Genomic DNA, 22,442 nt, shown 5'->3' with positions numbered 1-22,442 from the left:
TTCAAAACAAATAAATATGTTTTACTAGCAGACATCAGGAAGGCCTTTCTGATGATCAGACTCAATTCTGAAGAAGATAGGAACAGATTCTGTTTTTTTCTGAAGGAGGGAGACAAGCTCCTTTGCTTCAGGTACACTACACTGATCTTCGGCTTTAACGCTAGCCCCTTCATACTCCTATATGTTCTGCGATACCATGCTGAGCAATTTGAAAATGATGCGTGCACACAGATGTTAATGAACAATTTTTACATGGACAATCTATGTAAAACTAGCAACTCCCCGGAAGAACTACGTGATCTTTATAGGGAAGCAGTATGCCGCCTACAAAAAGGAGGATTTGACTTAAGATCATGTAATTCCAACTGCAGACTACTCAAAGCACAGATGGAGAAAGATAACAGAATAGTTCAACATAACAGTGATTTGGAAAAGGTGCTAAGTTACGAATATAACCCCAAACTAGACACTCTGCAGATCTCTAACTCAAAAGTTGACAAGAGTGTAAATAGCAAAAGAGGTATGTTGTCCCAAACAGCTAAAGTTTTTGATCCTTTGTCTCTGTGCATCCCTGTGACGGTCAGAGCAAAGGTCCTCCTGCGGGAGTTATGGTCCTTAAAACTGGGTTGGGATGATGTTGTACCCACTCCTCTACGGGAACGTTGGTCCTCCCTGGCCGAAGATTTGGCAAGCCTGAGTGATTTAAAGTTTCCAAGACGAGCCTTTGACCAGGACAGTCCAATGACGCTGTGCATTTTTTGTGATGCATCACCGAATGCCTATGGATTTGTGGTGTATGGAGTACAAAACATGAAGTCAAATCTGGTGTTTGCCAAGTCTAAGGTGGCACCTATGAAATCAAGAACGCTTCCTAACCTGGAATTATTGGCAGCCTACCTAGCTGTAAAATTACTGCCTAATCTACTAAAAACTTACAATCATGTAAGAATAAGTAACATCTTTATTGCGGTGGATGCCCAAGTGGTCTTATCCTGGCTGCTGTCTGAGAACATTAAAACAAAAAGCCAGTACACCAGAAACAGACTTAAGGATGTGCACCAAATAAGGAGAGAAATCAGTAAAAAATATTCTTTAGACATTAAATTCAAGTACGTACCCTCAGCAGAAAATCCGGCAGATCTTTTGTCCCGGGGTCTCTCCCTTGACAAATTTCGACGAATGATGCAGTACTGGGTTTCAGGGCCGAAATGGATTGCGGAAAACCCGATCAATTGGCCTAGTAGCAGTCTGGACTGTTTGAGTTCCCAAAATAAGGATATAGTTCAATCGGTGGTGCTACACACCACTGTTTCAGATTCAATGGTGAAACCTGTTATACCTTATGAGCGTTTCTCAAAGTTATCAAAGCTAATAAAGGCTACAGCATTTGTCTTTAAATTCAGAGACTTACTGAAACATAATGTTCCAACATCAGATCCAGATCACTGTGCAAGGATACATCTCTTTCATACGATGCAGCAGCAAATCTTCCAGAAGGAATTTGCTTACCTCAACGACCCCAAGGACAACCCTCCAGAGCTTGTTAAGGATCTCAACCTGTTCTTGGATGCAGAAGGAATAATAAGATCGGATGGGAGGATAGCCCAAACATCAGTTTATGAGTATGAATTGATTCATCCGATTTTGTTAGGCAAACATCACCCCTTAACTGAACTAGTGATTAGTGATTGCCATGAGAAATGCAAGCATTTGGGCATAGGGGCGACTTTAACAAAATTAAGGCTGTCTGGATTTTGGGTGCCCCAAGCTAGGCAGGCAGTGAAAAAGGTGCTGTCAAAATGTTTCACATGTAAAAAATTCAACAACCTGGCGTTCAAATACCCTAAACTTACTAATCTGCCAAATCACAGGGTTAATTTCATAAAGCCGTTTCAACAAACGGGCATAGATTACACTGGTCATTTGTGGGTCAAACAAGATGAGAAGTGCAAAAAAATGTACATATTGATCTTCACTTGCCTAAATGTAAGAGCGATTCACATAGAGCTGGTGGAAGACATGTCTACGGCCGCATTCGTTCAAGCTTTGATCAGGTTTACCAACATACATGGCGTACCAGCCTACATCTATAGTGACAATGCCAGATCATTTAATGCTGCACTTGGAGGGGATGTGGTGGAACATCATGTACAATCTTCGGCGTTCGGGAAAGAATTCAGCAGATACAAGATCAAGCACATTAAGATACCACTGTACTCACCCTGGGTAGGAAGCACATGGGAGCGTTTGATACGTGTGGTGAAGGCATGTCTATACAAAACCATTGGTCGAGCCCAAATCAAATACTTTGATCTTCTGACATCCCTATCGGATATACAAAATGCTGTAAACTCAAGACCCCTTACTTACAGATGCTCATCGGACAATGATCTCCAGATAATAACACCCAATTGTTTCCTTCGTCCAAATGTCAGCAATGGACTTGTTGTAAGAGCTAAGGCTCCAGAAATAGTAGGAACTGATCCACCAGCAAGGACTGATCTCCTAAATGCCTTGGAAGAGCGTGAAACAATTTTAGAAAAATTCCGAGAACTATGGTACGAAGAGTACTTACTCGGCCTCCGAGAAAGCTGTAAAGATCTACATGAAATAAATTTCTTAAATAAGATCAAATTAAACAATGTGATCCTTATAAAGAATCCAGCAAAACCGAGACCTTATTGGCAACTTGGAAGGGTAATAGAACTTTTCCCAGGAGATGATAATAAGATTCGATCAGTTCGGGTGAAGAGAGGAGATGGATTGATACAAAATCATTCGATAAAACATCTGTATCCATTGGAATTATCGCTCACTCATGACTACCATCCTGATCTGCCTGAAAAGGAGAAAATAAATATTTCCAGCTCAACTACGGAAGAGTCGGTCATGGACGATAGCCCCAATGCGACAATAAAATGCAAGCAGACGACACTGCGACCAAAAGGAACAACTACACGAAAAAATAGATTAAATAACCCTGATGACCCATACATATACTATTAGTATAAGGTCGGTTTAATTGCAGTTAATTTTTAAATATATTTTCAAAAAAAAAAATAAAAATAGATAAATAAAAAAGGTAACTGGAGATCAGTTGGAAATGTTATCATACATTTTTACCTCCCTTGAATTACATATTTATTATGTACACTACATAAATGTAACACAGGCATCAGACTGTAAACCTTAACATTTTGGACATTACCTTTAAGCTGTCTGTAAATTAATTCACTGATTGTCTGGACATTTTTCGAGTGTTCCGGATTGTATATTGGACATTTTACATGCATGTTTTTTCTTACATGATTGAACATATCAAATCACATATTCCTTTGTAAACATTTTTTTTAAGATGTGCTAAAGTCACTTATCAATTTGTATTGGAACTTTACAGAAATATTGTTGATTTTAATTTTCAGCTTTTCTAATTGTACGTTAATTTCCATTTTCTGTATTCATGATGTTAGCTAAAATTATAAATGTTAATACGATTGTTCTTATTAAATCAAGTGGATCAAATTCAAAACTTAAACAAAAAAACTAAAAGAACTGACATTCAATTATTTGAACTTTCAAGCACCTTAATATAATGCTATGACAATTTCATAGCATTATTCTCCTAAGTCGGGAATGTATTGGAATTAATTTGTGAACAGCTCCTGCTGATTATTTGCTTTAACCCCTGTCAGCCCGTGGATTAGGGAAGCCATCCCCACTCCTCTGGGAGTCACGTGAGGGGCTTGATAAAACCCCTGCTCGCGCCCTTCGGGGCCTCTTTTTCACCGCTTTTTCATCTCATCCGGATCTGCGGATCACACCCTCGACGGTAGCTCTGCCAGTTTTCCAATTGCTTTTCAATCAGCGTGAGTGGCAGTCAACCCAGGACGGAATCTGCTAGCCCTGTTTGAATTGCAACCGAGATATCGCCAACGAAAAGGAGCCAGAACGAACGAAGCGAGGAAGCGCAGAGCATGACAATAATGTTACACGACTCATCTTCAGATAAGTCTAGCGGAATATGTTTTCGCAACAATTAATTATCTTCTCTTCTTCCATCCACTTAATTTTGGTCGTTCTGTAATATTCCATCTTGTATATATGTGCATATTTTCTTTCTCATTAAACTGTTAAATTGTTAATAACTGTGTTGTGTTCCTTCGCACATTGCCTCGTCTTATTTCGGATTAAGGACTTATCGAAATGTGTCCTCATACTCATGTGTGAGAGTCGAACTTTATTTCCAGGGATATTCTAATCCCAACACTGTTGCCATGCAACAAACGGATCCGTATCAAACGCTGTATACAGGATCTGCTTAATTTCACCCCAGTCTAGTTCATCCCCGAGTTGCTGGTAGACTGCATATGCCCCTCCGGTTAACCTCAACGGGATGACTGTGGCCGGTTCTTTAATTTTGCACAGTTTACAGATTTTCTCAGCCTTCTAAACCCATTCAACAAAGACGGCCCAGTAGTAGATCCATCAAACTCGGGTATAAAGCTTCCATATTTTTCTTTTGCCGTTTTTGAGTCACCGCTTATCAAGGGCCGAAATTGCTTATAATTAAATAACTCAAGTGTAATTTATTCTTTACTTCAAATCACCAATTTCTCGGTTAAATTCGATACTGTTGTCACAACTTCCGATTTCCAAACACAACGATCTTTTTAGCTAACTTCCACATGTCAGCGTGACACGCCTTCTCTCAACTCGCCTCATGCTCACTTCACATCTGCTTTTATAGACCAGTCCCGTTAGCATAAACATTCACAGTCGCATGATTATTCACCAGAAAATGTCTCGCCATGTTAGTTTTTTCCTTTCTTTCTCTTCCATTTCATTCCACGACCGACTCTTTGAATCATATACATGTGCTAGTCAAGTAAGTTACGCGCTTCCCTACAAAACAAAACTATTTTCAATTTTATATTGGAAAAAATAACATCTCAAATTTTCTTGTTCATTTCATTTTTTCAGTTTTCCAGATCAGGATTTAATCTTATAAGTAAAAAGAAAATTACCAATAGTTCAGAAAGAGTGAAATATGTAAGAATATTTGTTTCTGTATTAAACAGCAATATTGAAAATATATATGAAAATCCACCGTTCATTCAAGGAATCGCAACTGTAAAATAAAATAAATCAAATAAATATAAATTTTCGATTGATAATTTTTGCAATTTCAATGCTTTTGAGTAACCTAATTTTGTAGATAAACACTCACTGTTATTCCTCTCTCCACCTCTATGATTTTCCAAGTAATTGTTTTAGACGAATACTTGTGAATAAATTTGGCAGAAAGAAAAAATATTTTAGAATTTTAGTATAGGGTTAGTTTCATGTACAAATGTAACGTAAAATGATCTCATTTTCAAACCATTATAACTATTTAAGAAAACTAATAATCTTTTTACCAGTAACCCCAGGTGAGAGTGGCAAAGGCATAAAATGATATGTAATAGCCTAAAATTTTCTGTAAAAAATTGTTTTTTCCTGAAATCTGTACACAGCTTCATGTCTTTACCTTGTAAATTAAGAATAAATGCTTCCTACTTACACACGGACCACTTCCAGTGACTGTATTATCATTGTTCAAAAACAGTTCGCTACTACTCATTGTAAATATGCTCACACATGGCAGCCCACACACTTTAATAAATATGTTTGTAAATTGTACCCACTGTTGTGTACATACATAATTATGTATGTGATTTATATAAGCAAAGTTTATCTATTTGTGAGTGTCGTGCAGATATTATTTAATATCATTATGAGTGAGTAGAGATCAGGATGTCCTTTGGAAGAGATATGAGGAAAGAGATTGACTCGGAGTAGTTTAAAACACCTTTTATTTCCAGAACGCCATCTTACCGGCAGTCCTAGCTACTGGAAGTGTCCTCAACTGTCAACCCACAGTAAATGTCTTTCATATATATATGCATATATATATATATATATACATATATAACACCCACATATTCTTAGTAGTTTTTAATACTTCATGTATTTTTTATATAACTGATTTCAAAACCTAGATGATGCCTTTTTCTCTTCTCTGCAACCTCTTTCCCACAGAAGACTTACTTTTTACTTTACGAGTCTGTCTCTACTATCGCTATGTTTATGGCAAGTGCATGACAGAACTCAAAACTTTCACAAAAAACACTCGACTAGTTACAACCACTATATATGATTTTCCCCACTTTACCTGTGCCTAAATGTAAACGCAGATTCCATGAACAAAGCTTCTTTCCCAGAACTGTCAGCCTCTGGAACACTGTTCCGCTGGTATGCTTCCCGGATGAATACAACACGGTGGCCTTCAAATCTAATGTAAAGCAGTTCCTGTTAAGCCGTCCTCCTAAGTAATCAAATTCCACCCAATTTACATAAGTGATTACTACACCACTACCTTACATTGTGGTCTTCAAACCTTGATAATGGTGACTCCCAAGTAATAAAATAACATCAATAGCTAATAAACCATGCTTTGTTGATTCATACTCAACACTTGCAGAAACATGTGGACGATCCAAGGGCCCACTGTTTCTAAGCTTACACCAAGGTGTAATGAAAACACGATACCATTTTTTGGGGATTACTCTACTTATCCTTGATCCTAATTTCATAACGCTGAGTATTCAGCAGGGGACATTAAGTAATATATTCTATGTCTTTGGTATAATGCTAACTCGACCTATTACTGAACACTTTAACCATTTTATGTGTAAACAGTATGTTTGAATTCTTATATGATACTAAACATTGAAAACATTGTATCATTTGTAGTAAGAAATTCATGAAAACTGATCTAAATCAATCACGTATATAATCAAATGAATATTAACAAACAAAAAGAAATAATCACAATTGACTCTCCAATTGGATTGTGTACATGAACTCATATGCCGTATCAAATTAATAAAGCATTATAGAAAGTGACATAAAACTTTTGAGTACATAAGATTTTTGTCTTAGGATTGATTTTTAATTCAAACAATTATTGAAGTTTAGGTATTCTAAACTATTGATATAGGCTTTTAGTATTGAATAAATACAAAGAAAATGTTATTTTCGATATTGCATTTTAAAAGACAACAAATGAAAAAAATCTGGAATGTTATTTTATTCAGAAACCAATATTTTGTTTGATTTTAAAGGAAGTAAGCAATTTTTGGATAACAAAAGTAAATGAAAATATTTCATCACTGCAATTTGATTACCAAATATAAAACAAGTTTATTTTCAAAGAGATGCATTTTTAATCCACAATGAAAATTAATCATTACTTCACAAATTTGCACGATTTAAAACTGTATTTGAAAAAAAAAACACTATAAAAATGTGTTAAGGACGATAAAATACCATTGTATCATTTAGAAGACAAGCATCTATTAGATTTGGTCAGTTTATTGTAAGAGAAGATGGCCGAATAAATAAACTCATACTATGTTATTTATGCACAAAATAAAAAGTTCATGCATTTATAAAATACTGATGTATGAATTCCATCGGAAAAGACTTCAGAAACTGGCTATTAATTGAAAGAAATATTCAAATTATTTGAATTCTTTGGACTACTATTCTCATCTAGAGGATTATTTTCACAATATTTCGGTCTATGTAAGCTCCAACCTTCTTGCACAATTCAGGAATTTTTCTCAAACTCGGGAATCTGTACTGAATTTTGAACAGAGCCCATTATTTAGTCCACATAGATAGCATGTTCTCATTTAGTCAGAAGACTTGGTAGAAGTCCTAAATAATTTGCAATTATATTTTGGATATCACCCTCACTGAAGATTGAACCATCAACCTGCTGAAAGGTGCAACTTTTACAACTGCAAGGATCTGTGGTGCAGTGGGTACTTGGTAAAATTCAGTTGTAAAAGTTACACTAAGATGAGAACCGTAATCTGAAGAATCGAAATAATATGAATAGTCAATCGTAATCTAAAAACTTCAGAAAGATAATACTGAAAGATGGTTAGATAAAGAGGACCTTATATTAATATGTTATATAGGCACTATATAGAAAGTCTATTATTTAGAAAATACTCATACTTAACAAATATTTTTGCCTATAGTGTTTCCATGTAAACAGGAAAAGGCTGCTAATTGAAAGAAATAATTCAGATAATACCAGTCAAAAAGAAAAAGGTCAGTGCATATAATGGCTAAATATAGAGATAGACAGAAAGTTATATTTCAAAACATAATCCTCACAAATGTGTGAAAAAAATTTATAAGCTCAACATTTTATGTAAGATTCAGATAGTGTAGATATATATATATATATATATATATATATATATATATCCACGTCTTGAACCTTAAGTAATTGTCAATAGTTATCTCATTTTTTTTCATATATTTCTCACTATCGCATATATCATATTTTACCCCTACTTCCATCTTACCAAATTAATGAGATGCTAATTTTTTTGCAATTACACATAAAAAGCTAATAAAAATGGAATTTTAAAAAAATTTAGATTTTAGAGAAAAAGGTCACTTTCCTATAAAAAATATAACGTAAAAGGAGCACCTACTTCTGGGTCAGTTTGCAGTAAAAGGAGATCTGTAACCAACTTAACATTTCAATTTTGAGGAGAAAAAGTAAGAATTTGTGCAAGATGGAAGAAAGTCTGCGTAAACTAAACTTATATATTTATATATGGAAACAATATTAGCGATTGTGTAGTATAGTTAACACAAACAAAAGGGGAAACAGTAACTGTTGCTAATCACAAAATTTACTTTTTGGTCTATCTATATAATTTTTACATCTGTTTATTAATCATGAGATTTATTATCTATACATTTGTTAACATCGCTTTTACTTTGCCAAGCCGTTAGACTTTTCCAGACAAACAACAATTTTGCCAAGACTTGGTCACATATTTCAAACTCAGAGCAGGGGGTAGTGGAATTGCAAGTCTAAAGATGGAACCAGTACATTTTTTATTACTATCTTTTAAACTTGAAAATTGTCACTAAGTCCCCTCAAAATTGTCATCTATCATGAAAAGCAAGAGAGCTTAGCTGAGTAAAAATTATGTAAACAAATGCATAATTACACAAACATTAAACACATGTGAACATTATATAGATCAGTAGAAAGGTGTATATTTGGTAATTATTATAACTGTCAGGCTAGATAATTCAGTATCACCAAAGTTACTTTAAAATAACCACACAATGTAACATCAATAAGTTGTCTGCTATTCAGATGAAAAATGTCCCCTATTTTACAGAAAACAAGTTACTATTCCCCCGGTCATTTTTTGCAGTATGTTTTTTTTTTAATTTCAATTTAATAAACAATAATGTTTTATGTTTCTGAATTTTTAGATAAGGATTAATAATTTGCCTCATTCGAACTATTGTTCATATCTTGACTTATTTTTCACAAGGTTTTGATCGAATAAAGTCTCCAACCTTTTCCAAGTGTATCTTATTTAACTCTGAAATCTTTATGTTATACTTTAATTTCAAATAGAACATTTTCTTTAATCCACAGGATGAGCAACTTAGGATCCATGAGCCATGACTGGGTAGAAGTTTAAAGTAATTTAATCTTTGTATCACACTCAAAATTCATACCAGAATTGTCTATAAAGAACCATGGACATTACAGATAAAATATAAACTAAAATTTAGTTCTAAGTAATACTTTCTTGGAGATAGAAAGCCTTAATATGGATGATACTAAGATTATAATTGTGGCTGACAGAATGAGAGAATGCTACCCTTATGGATTAAATAAAAGGTTCTGCTCAAAATTCCATGCAGATTCCAGAGTTCATCAAAAAGATTCTTGAGTTTAGACATAGACCGAAATTTTGTGCAAATAAGACTCAAGATGATAACAGAGTGATTTTCTGTATGTTTGTAAATTATTTACTCCTGATATTATTTGGATAAACCTCTGTAGACAGAGACCAAAAAGCACTCCAGTGTGGTGTCAACTAGGTATTTAAACTCTCTTTATTTTTTATTATTTCTGTTTATTAGCATAGGCTGGGAGTATTTTTCAAAACAGTCGTCTATAATTTAGAGGTTTCAACCATTTCTTAAGATTCTGACCGTCCCCTTAAGTGCAATTGTTTTAATTTCTTTGTGCTTAGTTCTCCAGGAATAGTTTCCATTTTTTTTTCAAAATTATCTTTCATCAGATTTTTAACTTCTAACATAATTAAAATGATGCCTAGTGTGTTTGCAAGTGTGCCTTTAAAGCAGATTTGTTTGTATATGATGCATCACATACATCACAAGAATAAGGTTTTTCACTTTTTTTGTTTTATTTTACTTCAGTCGAAGTTCTCAGAAATCAAGGAGCCCACGACCTGGGGCTAACACTTGAACTCTATATGAGATACATAGATATTCGAATGTTGCATTAAACTTCTTTATCTCTCAAATACTGAGTTAGTAAAGAAATTTAGAACATAATTTTCCTCTCCACAATTAACCATTTTCATACGTTACAGTATATCTTTCATTTTGGTCTTTTGGTCTTACTGGATTCCAGGACAGGAATTTATCTAGTCTGGTGGAGTATCTAGCTTTGTGCTATTACTTGAGGTAATATAACTTGGAGAAGGTGCACCATTCCTTCAAAAAGCTAATGTGGGTTAGCCATAGTGAGGAGATCTTATTTGGGAAGCGAATACTATGTGATTTTGAATATTTGGTCAGGGTTTACTTCTATGGAAAAAGTATCCTCATGCCAGATTGTTCTGACAAACCCCTGTAAAGAGAGACCTTAGACACTCGAGGATAGTGTCTAATATGCATTCAAGTTCTTCCACCAGTGTGTCTGCGCATGTGTTTGTTTAAAGCAGAGTTTGCTGTAAACTTTGAAAAACAGACTTCACAAGAATAAGGTTTCTCTCCAGTATGTGTTCGCAAGTGCATTTTTAAACCAGAATAAGTTGCAAATGCTGAACCACAGACTTCACAAGAATATGGTTTTTCACCAGTGTGTGTTCGCAAGTGTGCATTTAAACCAGAGTTGGTTGAAAAAGCAGAATCACAGACTGTACAAAGATAAGGTTTCTCACCAGTGTGTATTCGTATGTGTGTATTTAGATCAGAATTTCTTACAAATGCTGAACCACAAACTTCACAAGAATAAGGTTTCTCTGCTTTCATTTCTGTTCCATTCTCTCCAGTATGTGTTTTCATGTGTCTTTTTAAATAATGATTTCTTGCGAATGCTGCTCCACAAACCTCACAAGAATAAGGCTTCTCACCAGTATGCATACGCATGTGTGTTTCGAGAGCCGAATAAAATAAAAATACTGAACCACAGAGTGCACAAGAATGAGGTTTCTCTCCAGTGTGTATCAGCATGTGTTTCTTGAAATAAGAACTGCTTGCAAATGCTGAGCCACACACTTTACAAGAATAGGGTTTTTCTCCAGTGTGCTTTCGCATGTGTTTCTTACGATCAGAACTGGTTGAAAATGCTGAGCCACACACTTCACAAGGATAAGGTTTCTCACCAGTATGTGTTCGCATGTGTGTTGTTAAAGTAGAACCATGTGTAAATGTTGAGCCACATACTTCACAAGAATAAGGTTTCTCACCAGTGTGTGTTCGCAAGTGGGTTTTCAAAGCAGAAGTATATGAGAATGTTGAACCGCAGACTTCACAAGCAAAAGGTTTTATTCCTGTGTGTTTTTGTATGTGTACAGTTAAATCCGAATTAGTTGTAAAGGACAAAGAGCAAATTTGACAAGAATAGGGTTTCTCTCCAGTATGTGTTTGCATGTGCCTTTTTAAATGACAATCTTGTGCAAAACCTGTTCCACAAACTTCACAAATATGAGGTTTGTATCCAATGTGTGTCCGGATGTGTTTCTTTAAGGCAGAATGAATTAAAAATGTTGATCCACATATTTCACAAGAATAATGTTTATTGTCAGTGTGCATCTGCATTTTACTTAAAAGTGTTCATCTATTCTATGTTCTGATTGCCGCTATTTACAAAAACTTGTTTTTTCCCTCAAGTATGTGCTGTTATATATAAAGATTATTCTTCCTGTTTGCATATAAATATGTATTCTTTAATTATAAATTTGTGATCCATTTGTTTCAAAAGAATAAAATATATTTCATGTTATGTTGTCTTGACTTCTACACTGTAGCTGGTATCTGTGTCTGTAAAAAAATATAAAACAAATAATGTTACAAAAATAACTTCAAATTCCATATCAAATATATGTTAACAAATGATGCATTACTGAGGGACATGAGTAGGTAATGGACAAAAAAAATCTGAAATCACAATTTCCCAACCACTGCATCCTACAAACTTTCCAACTACCCCTTCTTCCTGATCATGTGAAATTTAACATAAAATTATTTCCCATTTCCAACAAGGTTTTATTAAAAATCTAACTAATGACTTCTTTTATTAAGCCAATTTCAAGGTTTTGACATCAATCTTTATATGTTTTAGATGAGATGAGTTGAATCACTCCATAAATCTTCCAATACTGGAAAAATGTTTTTTGAATTCCTCATTCTAAAATTAGTCAACAGATTTAAGTTTGTATATTTAATTGGTAACTTTTCAGAAAAGCTTTGTTAAAGTGTAACATTGACCTATTTTTCATCCAGACTGCCAAATTCGGATTTAGACTGTTTTTTTTATTTAAAAAAAAAACTTAGTTAAATCTATATGATGTCATGAATCATAAAAATAAGTTTCAATATGTTAGCTGTTAAAATAAAACTTATATGAACAAAGTTGCTGTTCTACATTATCTTGACACAATTTTTGTGACTGTATGTGATTTTCATCTATGTTTAAGACTATGTATACCTAATAATTATTAATTCCATCTATATTATCTTTCTTTTAATGAATTGGCGCATTTAAAATAATTTTTCATTGATCTGAAGCTTTTATCTTCAATTATACACTCTTTAAATAAGCAATAAGCATTGTATTAAGTATCACACAAAAAGAAACGTCTGACAAATTTTGATTGGCATTAAGTCAGGAACTAATCGAAATACAAAGAAAAATTGGATATTTAAAAAATATTTTGCAGCACTGTATATATATATATATATATATATATATATATATATATATATATATATATATATAAAGCTGAATGTGTGTGTGTCTGGTCAGGAATAGGCTCCTATATGGTTGACTATTTTAAAAAATTGATTATGTATAATGATAGAAGATGTATCGAGACACAGGAATGGGTATGTTTGATCTGGCAGAACAGTGGTTCATTAAAATTGTGGGATCTGTGTTCGCATCTGGTTCACAAAGTATAGAAATAAAAAATTTAAAAATTAAAAAAAACGTTTACAAGTGTTTTTGATATAGATGTATATAAAAATACTTTGATAAGTATGTTTTAACTTAAATAAGGATGGTATAATAAAATTGTGACGTCTGCATTCGTGCCTGGCCTCCATAGAATGGAAATAGGCACAAACTTTAATAAAGACTTTTCATATCTATCTGCGTAAGTATACTTTTATAATTATGTTTCAGTTTGAAGAAATATGGTATAATAATAAAATTATAGGGTGTTCGTTCACACCTGACCTCCATAGAATGGAAATATGTCACAAAGTTTAACAAGGTTTTTTAATATAGATCCACAGAATATTGTGATAAGTGTTTCAGTGTAAACAGGTATGGTATAATAAATTATGGGGTTTATCTATTTATTTTTACTTTCATCATATTTTGCTTTGGTTTTGATACCCCCAAATTCAACCCAAATTTACAACCCTTCCTTTTGATAACCTATCATACTTTCATAAATCAGAATCTATTTTCTGTAGGCTGTTTTTGAACCCAGTCAACGACGGGTACTTTTGCTAGTATATATATATATATATATATATATATATATATATATATATATATATATATATATATATAAAATAAGAATTACAATTCAGTTTACCAAGATAATCCAAGATGACAAATGTTAGATATATTATGAATATTAAAGACTTAATATTTATAAAGTAATCTCAACTAGATGTAAAAGCTGGATAAAATCAAATAGGAAATAGAGCTTATAATAAGAACAAGTAGTTAATAAAACATGTTAAAAAACACTCTGAAAAAGACTTAGAAACATATTTAATTTTAAAAAGGAAGCACAAAATAAGTGGATAATCTGTAATCCGCGGAGGTTCAAAGAACTACTTTCCTTCTCATCAGAGGGTAGGGATTAGCAAATGCGGGATCGGATTTTGTTTCCAAAAGTATTTGATGAAACTATAAGTAAGTCATTGATCTTACTTGGTAAAAAATAGTAAAGCAGAAGGAATAGGGGGAAGAAAAGGGTGATTTCACGTCAATGGATGGTCTGGTGAAGAGTAAAATATCCAATAACGGTAAAATCAAGAAAAGTTGATTAAATTATCATTTCCACAAGTAAAACCCAAAGAAATAGCATTCAGCATAGAATGTTTAAAGAAATAAAGTTATAAAGTTCTGTAATCTATATTTTAATATTATTTGATGGAAATACGAGCTTTCAAAACAAAACTACTTTCCTGGGTTATCACAAAGTATCCACTTTCCATTTACAAATTCAAATTTGTTCATTGACAGAAAATGTGTTTTTATGATGTATATACTGTAACTTTCAACCAGTGACAAAAAGCTGAAATAATATTAATAAAAACCAATTTTTATATGAAAATTATTTTTTTACAATTCTTTGTGAATAGAATTAGTCACAAAATGAACTTAAAAAAACAAACATGTGGGAACATACTGCTATTTTACAGGGTTGAACCAAAAGATGTTATACATTTTAACAAAATAATTTGATGTTGTTATTGAAAATGTATTTTTAATTTTTTTTATCCCAAAGTTTTACATTAAATGTGTAGTAGCTCATGAGTACAATCAACCTTGTTCATGTAATTTAACACAATATGGGATCCATTAATTATAAATAATTAGTAAAAATAAATAATATATTTATATATGTGTATATATATAAAACTGTAGTAATAAAAAATGACATGTAGTGATAAGTAGTAAAAATGTATACCTAAAAATAAAAATAGATTTAAGGTTTCTAAAATTCAGAGAATTGTCTGCAAGGAACCATGGCATAGTGGATAAAGTACTTGATTAAATTTAGTTGTAAATTACACTCTTCTGAAGATAGAACATTCAATCCTTATTGGGCGACACTAAAATACAATAACTTAGGACTTCTACCCAGTGATAGCTAATGGAACAAGAGTATGCTGCTTCCATGGATTAAAATAAAGATTCTGTTCGAAATTCTGTGCAGATAGGAATTATGATCTTAATCGATTGAAGCCCAACTTTGTGACATTCATAGTAAAATTTCATTAGTAAAAATAGATAATATATATATATATGTATATATCTCTCTCTATATATAAAATGAACTCATTTTTTCCAAGTGATTTTGACCTTAATAGGATTCAAAATCAAGACATTTCATGCAATTTATAAAACAAACGGCAGCACAATATCTGAGGTGTGTTATAGGCCTATTACCTCTCCACTTCCTTGATAATCTTAAATCCCTATATTTTTTCTGCTGAAAGTTCACGGCCAAAATCGGTTAAAATCAATGGAAGTGGTAAAATCTTTTCTCTCTAATATATTCCTCCTTCCCCCGCGACCACTGAACACCATTGCACGATCGTTCACAAGGAACAGTTACGAAGGACCACAGGTTTGAGTTTTCTTTACTTAGTAGTTGCTTAAAAAAACTGGAATTAACTGAATCAAAGCATTACTTTGTAGTTGCTTAAAAACCTGGAATTAAACGAATCGAAGGGTTACTTCATAGTTGCTTAAAAAACTGGAATTAAACGAATCGAAGGGTTACTTATGCCATTTCTTTTTTCGTTATTCGCTGTGTTTTTTGGTTTCATTCTTCCATGATTTTGCTTTTTGTTTTTCTGATTTTTTTTTTAAAGAAGTTTTACATTAGTTCGCTGTTTTCTTTTTGTTTTGGTTTTGCCGATTTTTTTTAAAGAAGTTTAACATCGTTTTTCTTTTTTATATATATTTATACAGGGCTATTACTTCGCTTAAACACACAACTCCAAACAACAAGGCAACGCTGGGTACCCCCGCTAGTATATATATATATATATAAATCTGTGGTAAGAAAGAATGACACGATGACAAGCAGTAAGTGGCTGTCATTTGAGGGTAAAGATAGATACATTTAAAATACTCAACATATTTATTTTTTAAAAACTGTTCAACCATACATTCATTTAGTGTATTCTTATAATCATATTTTTTCTTTACAATAGCTTTCTAATAATATTTCAGTGTTTGAATCATTACTTGTAAAAAGTATTCATTTTTTAATTTTAATATTACCGTCTAACAAGTTTGAATAAAGTCAACAACTATCATCTAATAAAATGCATATGTTTTCAATGTCCAAAATTGTCTCTTCAATACATAATTATTTGACTTTGTCTAACAGTAATCTCCATTGCATTTAACATCCTGTCAACATAAGCACCAAACTCTGACAGTCATTAGCCAAAACAAAAATATTTCCTTTGAATCAATTTCGGTTATGTTATTCAATTAGTAAATTTTAACTGATGGATTATGAAAAAAAATGCGTATTTTTCACAACAGCCAACAAGAAAAACGGGATGAAAAAATGAATATACAATAAATAATAAATGTTACCAAAAACGAGATAAGTTACTCTTCTACCTACCTGGAGACTTGTTTTGTATTTTAATTTATTTTAAAGCTTTGATTTACTTTAAAAGAAAAATAGTATCAGTCTGTTGAGTTAGAACAAAAAACTGCAGTTTTATTACCTCCATATCAACCCTCTATAAGCTCTCAAAAATTGAAAATTAAAAAATACAGACGAAAATTCATCCGCTAACTGTTACAAGTCTTGCGAAAATGTGATGTTCTACAAGTATTTTGTTTATTTTTTTATTTTTGAACAATTACCGATGCTAATATGGATGTATGAGACCGATATTATTTTGTTCTTAATAGACTTACATTATTTTTTTCAAAGTAAATAAACACATTAAAATAAGTGGATATATTGTACAATAGTTAACAGAATGAAAACGTACTCAAAATCAAATATACAAATATATAACAAATAAAAGTTATCGAAGGCAAGTTACTCTTCTACCTACGTCGATAAGTTTTTGTGCATTAACTTATTTTAAAGTGTTTATTAAGATTCAAACGCTAGTAACACTTAGCATTAAAGTTGGAAAAAAAAACAATGACGACATGAGGTTGCCACATTTGGAGCCCTGAAAATCGCTCAAAACTCGAAAATAAAAAGTAATAATAATAGAAATCCACTTGTATCACAGTGATATTTATTTGATGGATTACTACTGGAGAGTTAAAAAAAAATATTTTCGAGTTCTGAGCGATTTCGGGGACTCAAAGATCCACCCAGCAGAGTCTGGTAAAAACAAGTATTGACAAGAAGTAACGAATATGTTTACTGGAATAAAGATCCTATGGTCTGGTTGCTAAAATAACAAAAAACATGTGAGAAAAATAAGTTACTCACTTGACTTGAGGAGGTTGGGAGATTGGAGGAGGGTCGAGCTCATTTTGGACTGAGTAAACCTGGTGACATTTGATTCTTGCTTATATCTACTGCTGCTGCAGCTGCTTCTGATGAAAGTGATTGCATATGTATGACTGTTACTGGCTATTTAAAGGATTGCTTTCATTAGGGCAGCATGTTCAGACGACGGATACTAAATGAACATCATTTACAAAATACACACCAAAACTTATTCAGGTAAGCAGAAGAGTAACTTTATCTTGCATTTGTTAGCATTTATTTGTCATATCTTTTTTGTTTTGTTGACTATTGTAAAATGTGCTTAAAAAAACTTATTGAACAAGAATTATTTTATAATAAGAAAATTAAAGTGAAGCATGCCTGGTCCCCCGTGAGTGCACAGTGAATGAGGCATAAAAAAATAACTATGTTCAGCATTCCCCACCCCCATTTAACCCCAAAAGTCCCCAGAGGAGTCAAATCCTGGTGAAAATGAACAAACGATGCAGTTTTAGGTCTTAACATATGTAAATTTGAGTTGTGCACCATGTAAAAAGAGAAATGATTAAGTCCACCATTCCCCCCCTCCATTTATCCCCAAAAGTCTTCAAAGACTTAACATATTTGAGTTAAGCACCATGCAAAATTGCTAAATAGACATAAACAGAAAATTTTGGAAAAATTTGGTAAAATAATCCCCAAAATGGAGTGTTTTTATTAGCCCTAAAAGAGCCACTGGATCACACCCAAGAGTTATCGCGAAATACAGACAAACAAAATTATATAGAAATTAGTTAGTTACAACTTTTCAGAAAGTTTTATAAAAATCCAAGGCATCAATTTTTTTAATTAGCATAAAAGTATCAATTTTAGCCATTTTAACGTGAAAAGCACCCCTTGGGGATCACGCAAATGGAGTTTTCCCGGAAAAATTGTTCTGTTACTTTTAGGTACGGGCAAAAATTAGGCAGATAAAGATAGAGAGACCTAGTTTTGAAAGCCGGTTTATCATAATGTTTTGTAGGCTTCCGATTGCTTTTTGATTGTATTTGAAAGCTTAGAGACTAAAGTTAATTTCCTAAAGGAAAAAAATATTTGTACCCGTGAAACAAAAAGTTATGCAAAATGTTTTTATGACGAGCTGACCAATTTAGCTAAATTTTGAAGTTAAATAAATTCATTGTAAAAATCCTTTAAAAGATAAATATTAGTTTTCTGGGTCTTTTTCAAAGGTAATTAGTAAAGTCCTAAGATATTGAATTAAATTAAAAAAAAAACATCTTGTTTGTACAAAAAATAGCTTAATTAACCCTCAAAGAGCAAGTAATTCTGTTGTTCACCAAAACGAAACCAATAAAAGTTTGTAAACACGATTATACGGAAACTCAAAACATTGTTTCAAAATAAAGTCATAATAGTAAAAGGAGGTAGGGGTGTCAGATTTCTCCCCCCCCCCTCCCCGAGGTTCATCCGTACATTCCTATTCTGAACGTTTGTATCAACTTTTATCATTTTTTAATCTAATTATTTTATGTTCTTGTTTTTAAATTAATTTTCTTTTTAATTATTGTTCGAGATTATATAAAAATTATGTTACGCCAAAAATTTCACATTCATGCAAGCAATGAAATTATTAAAATCTTGCATATAAAAACTATGCGAAATCTGTAATTTATAAAAAAAATGTAAAAATATTTTTGCAATGATAATTTTTTTGTGTGAAAATATTAAATAAACAATGCTTAATTCAATGATAATATTGGTAGTTCGAGAAATTCATTTTTCTTCGAGTTATATCGAATTCATTAATACGGACTTTAGGGGGTTTTTTTTTGTAATGTTCCTGTAAAAATTAAATAATTTTTTAAAAATTGTTATAATTCACGATGCTTTATTTTCATAACAAAAAGTACAAATAAATTCTTTCACTTATTTTTACTACGGAAAACCATAACTTTAGTAAAGGTATTTTTTGTTTAAACAAAATAATACATTTCCTAGTGGAAATGTATTATTATTTAAATAAAAATCATGGATTCATTATATTCTGCGATCATTATTTTATAAATACAGAAAATTTCATTAAAATTAGTTAATTTCCTGATTTTTGGTGAATTTTTAAGTAAAAGAAAGGTCAAAATGTTTATACATTTTGAGCATCTAGTACCTAGTTACTTTCACTCATATCATGTTTAATGTTTGAGCAAAATTAAAAAAAAATCCAAGACGTAATTATTGAGAAAAGTGCGAACGAACGAACAGACAAGGGTGAATTTACACGTCCACCCTCCTTTTGACGGGGAGTCAAAAAAGAAACCTTTTTCTTTTCTTTGTACGGAACCATTTCAACTTTTTGTATTCACTTGTTTGAAATTAAAAACACGGAAACACCGTAATACTGTTATCTACAAAATTCACCTAAAATTAAACCTTTAGATAGATTAAATTCCTTTTTACTTGCAGTTAAAAATGTGTTGTTTTTTTTTAATCTAAACATTATACAAATGGATCCCTAAAATAATTTACCGGCATTTTCCCCTAAGAATTGTTTTTATCTAGATATTATTATTATTATTTTTTTTTTTTTTTGAAAGTTGATAAAAATGCATTCAGAAAAAACATAAAATCATTTCACATAATACTTACTTTTATCCAATCTTCTTTCGTTTGGCTTGCTTTGTGTTTTTTTTCTTTGTTTGGTTTTAAGAACACGCGTGAAGGATTTGCGAACTTCGTGTTAATTCAAAACTCTGGCCATGAAAAGCAGGTTCGCAGAAAATGTAAGAAGTGAGAGAGAGAGAGAAAAAAAAAACATTTCCCAACGTATTGACGATTTCTTTGAGACTAAAAAGGCCAAAGTATTTTTATTTTACTTATTTTAACATTTTATGTTAATTTTACAATTCCTTTACGCTATATGGCAACCGAATATGACGTCACCATTTTGACACCGGTGCGGTGCGGCGGTGCGCCGATGAAAGCTCAAGCGGTGCTTGTGCAAAGACAGGCGACAGATCGACTTTTTAAATATTTTCTTTTACGCAAAAACAATATTAGTTACTTAATTGACATGTCAAAAATAGTCATATATCTCCAAATTACGAAAATTCATAGAGTAGAAAGTTATTCAGGGTAAAATTTTACTTTAAGGCCCGTCTCAAGTTTATATAGAAAAAAAAAATTTTTTTTTTTTTTGTAGATTTCGGCGTGCTTGAAAAGAATATGATAAGCGTTTCTGTCGCAAATTTACTGTTTGCATGGTATTGAACCCTGGGACTATTTTCGCCATTTCACTGCCTTCGTTTACGGTAGGAACAAGTGGTTTCTTACAGAAATGTAGGTTCCCGAGTGCGCATGCGCGTAGTCACGTGACATTTCACAAGGTTACATGGCAGACATTTTAACTCACAAGAAGCACTTTTCATAAAATAAAATAATATATAGTTTCCACCTCATTTAATAGTAAGAATAATAATGTCAGTCACGAGCGATTTACAAAAACATTCTTTTATATTTTTGGTTTTTCTTCGGGGATGGGGGAGTATAGCTTAACAGTTACTTCTGCAGTTTAATTAACCGTTTTTCCATAAGTAACACGCCGAAATTTATCGAGCATAAGTACCGTTTAATATTTCACAAAATTTCTGTGTTTACATTGGAAGTGATTGGAGGCGACGGCGGTTTTGTTGTGTCGCCCCTGCTCCCAACCGGCCCCCAATTAAGTGCCGTTTATCGTTTTCTAAAAAATTATTGTTTGTTAAAAGTTTCTTAGTTAAATTCTAAATTTGTAATATATTTCGAACGCATTTATAAAATACACTTATTTTATTTTCATAATAATGAAAATGTTATTTTTGTAATAATTTCAAAAGATCCTATATGTTCTATTTTATAATATGTTCCAATTTTGAATTCACAAAGAATACAATTAAAGTTAAATTCTAAGAATAATTAAATGAATAAAATAATGCATTCGTGTAAGGCCCCGTAATATTGTGGTCGCATAAGGTTGGTTGAGGTTAAGCTAATTATCGGCCGTCATTTTTGCACTTCCTTTTCTTTTCTTTTCCTTAGATATACACGTGCTGATGTCTTAGGTATGGAGGATGGTGAACAAGGTATGTTTGTCAGAAGTATCCGTATACCAACCAATGGCCAATCTCGTAGCCAAAAACAACATCAAATAGCCCAAGCATTGGAGGCTACTGTTGATGCAGAAATACAACGCATGGCTGCCGGATGCATCATTGAACCATGTGACGACCCAAAAGACTTCAACAGCCCAGTATTTGCCGTGCGAAAGAAGAATGGGGCAGTGCGAGTGGTTGCCAACTTCAAGAGAACGCGCAATAAGGTGTTAGTTGACCTCGACCCATACCCAATATTAAAAATAGACCAAATCTTCCACAAAATTCGGGAAGGAAATAACTACTTTGCTACACTGGACTTGCGCAGCGGATATTGGCAAATTGCCATCGACACACGCGACCGCCACAAAAAGCCTTCACTTGGAGAGGTCAATGTTATCAGTATACATGCCTTGCATTCGGTCTCACATCAGAAGGTCAAATATTTACCCGCTGCATTGCAGAGGCTCTAGCAACTGTCTCATCTCGTGAAAATATATCATATATATATTGATGAAAATATATCATATATATATTGATGATAATCTCGTGAAAATATATCATATATATATTGATGATAACTTGGTCCACGCTAAAACTTATAAAGGATATATAGACTCACTGCAACAGCTATTTGCTGCTCTCAGGAAATTCGGCCTAAAATTAAATCCTGAGAAGTGCTCCTTTCTTGCAACCAAAGCAAGGTTCCTGGGTTGACTGAAGGATTCAGGGCAGA

The 22,442-nt window shown here is 32.7% G+C and overlaps 2 protein-coding genes across 3 annotated transcripts; one reads left to right on the top strand and one right to left on the bottom strand.

Annotated features, from left to right (window-relative positions):
• Window positions 1–231: 231 nt before the first annotated feature.
• On the top strand, window positions 232–3,006 carry LOC145292746 (uncharacterized). The gene has a single exon (XM_080138782.1). The coding sequence runs from the start codon at window positions 232–234 to the stop codon at window positions 3,004–3,006; it is 2,775 nt and encodes a 924-aa protein (XP_079994908.1).
• Window positions 3,007–10,027: 7,021 nt separating this feature from the next.
• On the bottom strand, window positions 10,028–20,514 carry LOC145293064 (uncharacterized). Of its 2 annotated transcripts, none has more exons than XM_080139416.1 (2): window positions 20,226–20,345; window positions 10,028–12,171 (listed from the first exon to the last, which is right to left on the bottom strand). In XM_080139416.1, the coding sequence occupies exon 2, from the start codon at window positions 11,947–11,949 to the stop codon at window positions 10,804–10,806; it is 1,146 nt and encodes a 381-aa protein (XP_079995542.1). In that variant the 5' UTR covers window positions 11,950–12,171; window positions 20,226–20,345; the 3' UTR covers window positions 10,028–10,803. The 2 variants fall into 2 exon arrangements, with proteins under 2 accessions (XP_079995542.1, XP_079995543.1); XM_080139417.1 differs by having other exon boundaries at window positions 10,297–12,165; window positions 20,226–20,514.
• Window positions 20,515–22,442: the final 1,928 nt, after the last annotated feature.

Source organism: Euprymna scolopes, chromosome 14 (assembly GCF_053919585.1).
Source record: "Euprymna scolopes isolate OS-2025 chromosome 14, ASM5391958v1, whole genome shotgun sequence".
NCBI lineage: Eukaryota > Metazoa > Mollusca > Cephalopoda > Sepiida > Sepiolidae > Euprymna > Euprymna scolopes.
The sequence above is the reverse complement of the archived record's forward strand: the minus strand, read 5'-3'. Positions and strand labels throughout refer to the sequence as shown.

Coding starts and splice junctions, on each gene's coding strand:
- LOC145293064 (XM_080139417.1), bottom strand. CDS start 11,949: ATGCAGATGCACACTGACAATAAACATTATTCTTGTGAAATATGTGGA.
- LOC145292746 (XM_080138782.1), top strand. CDS start 232: ATGTTAATGAACAATTTTTACATGGACAATCTATGTAAAACTAGCAAC.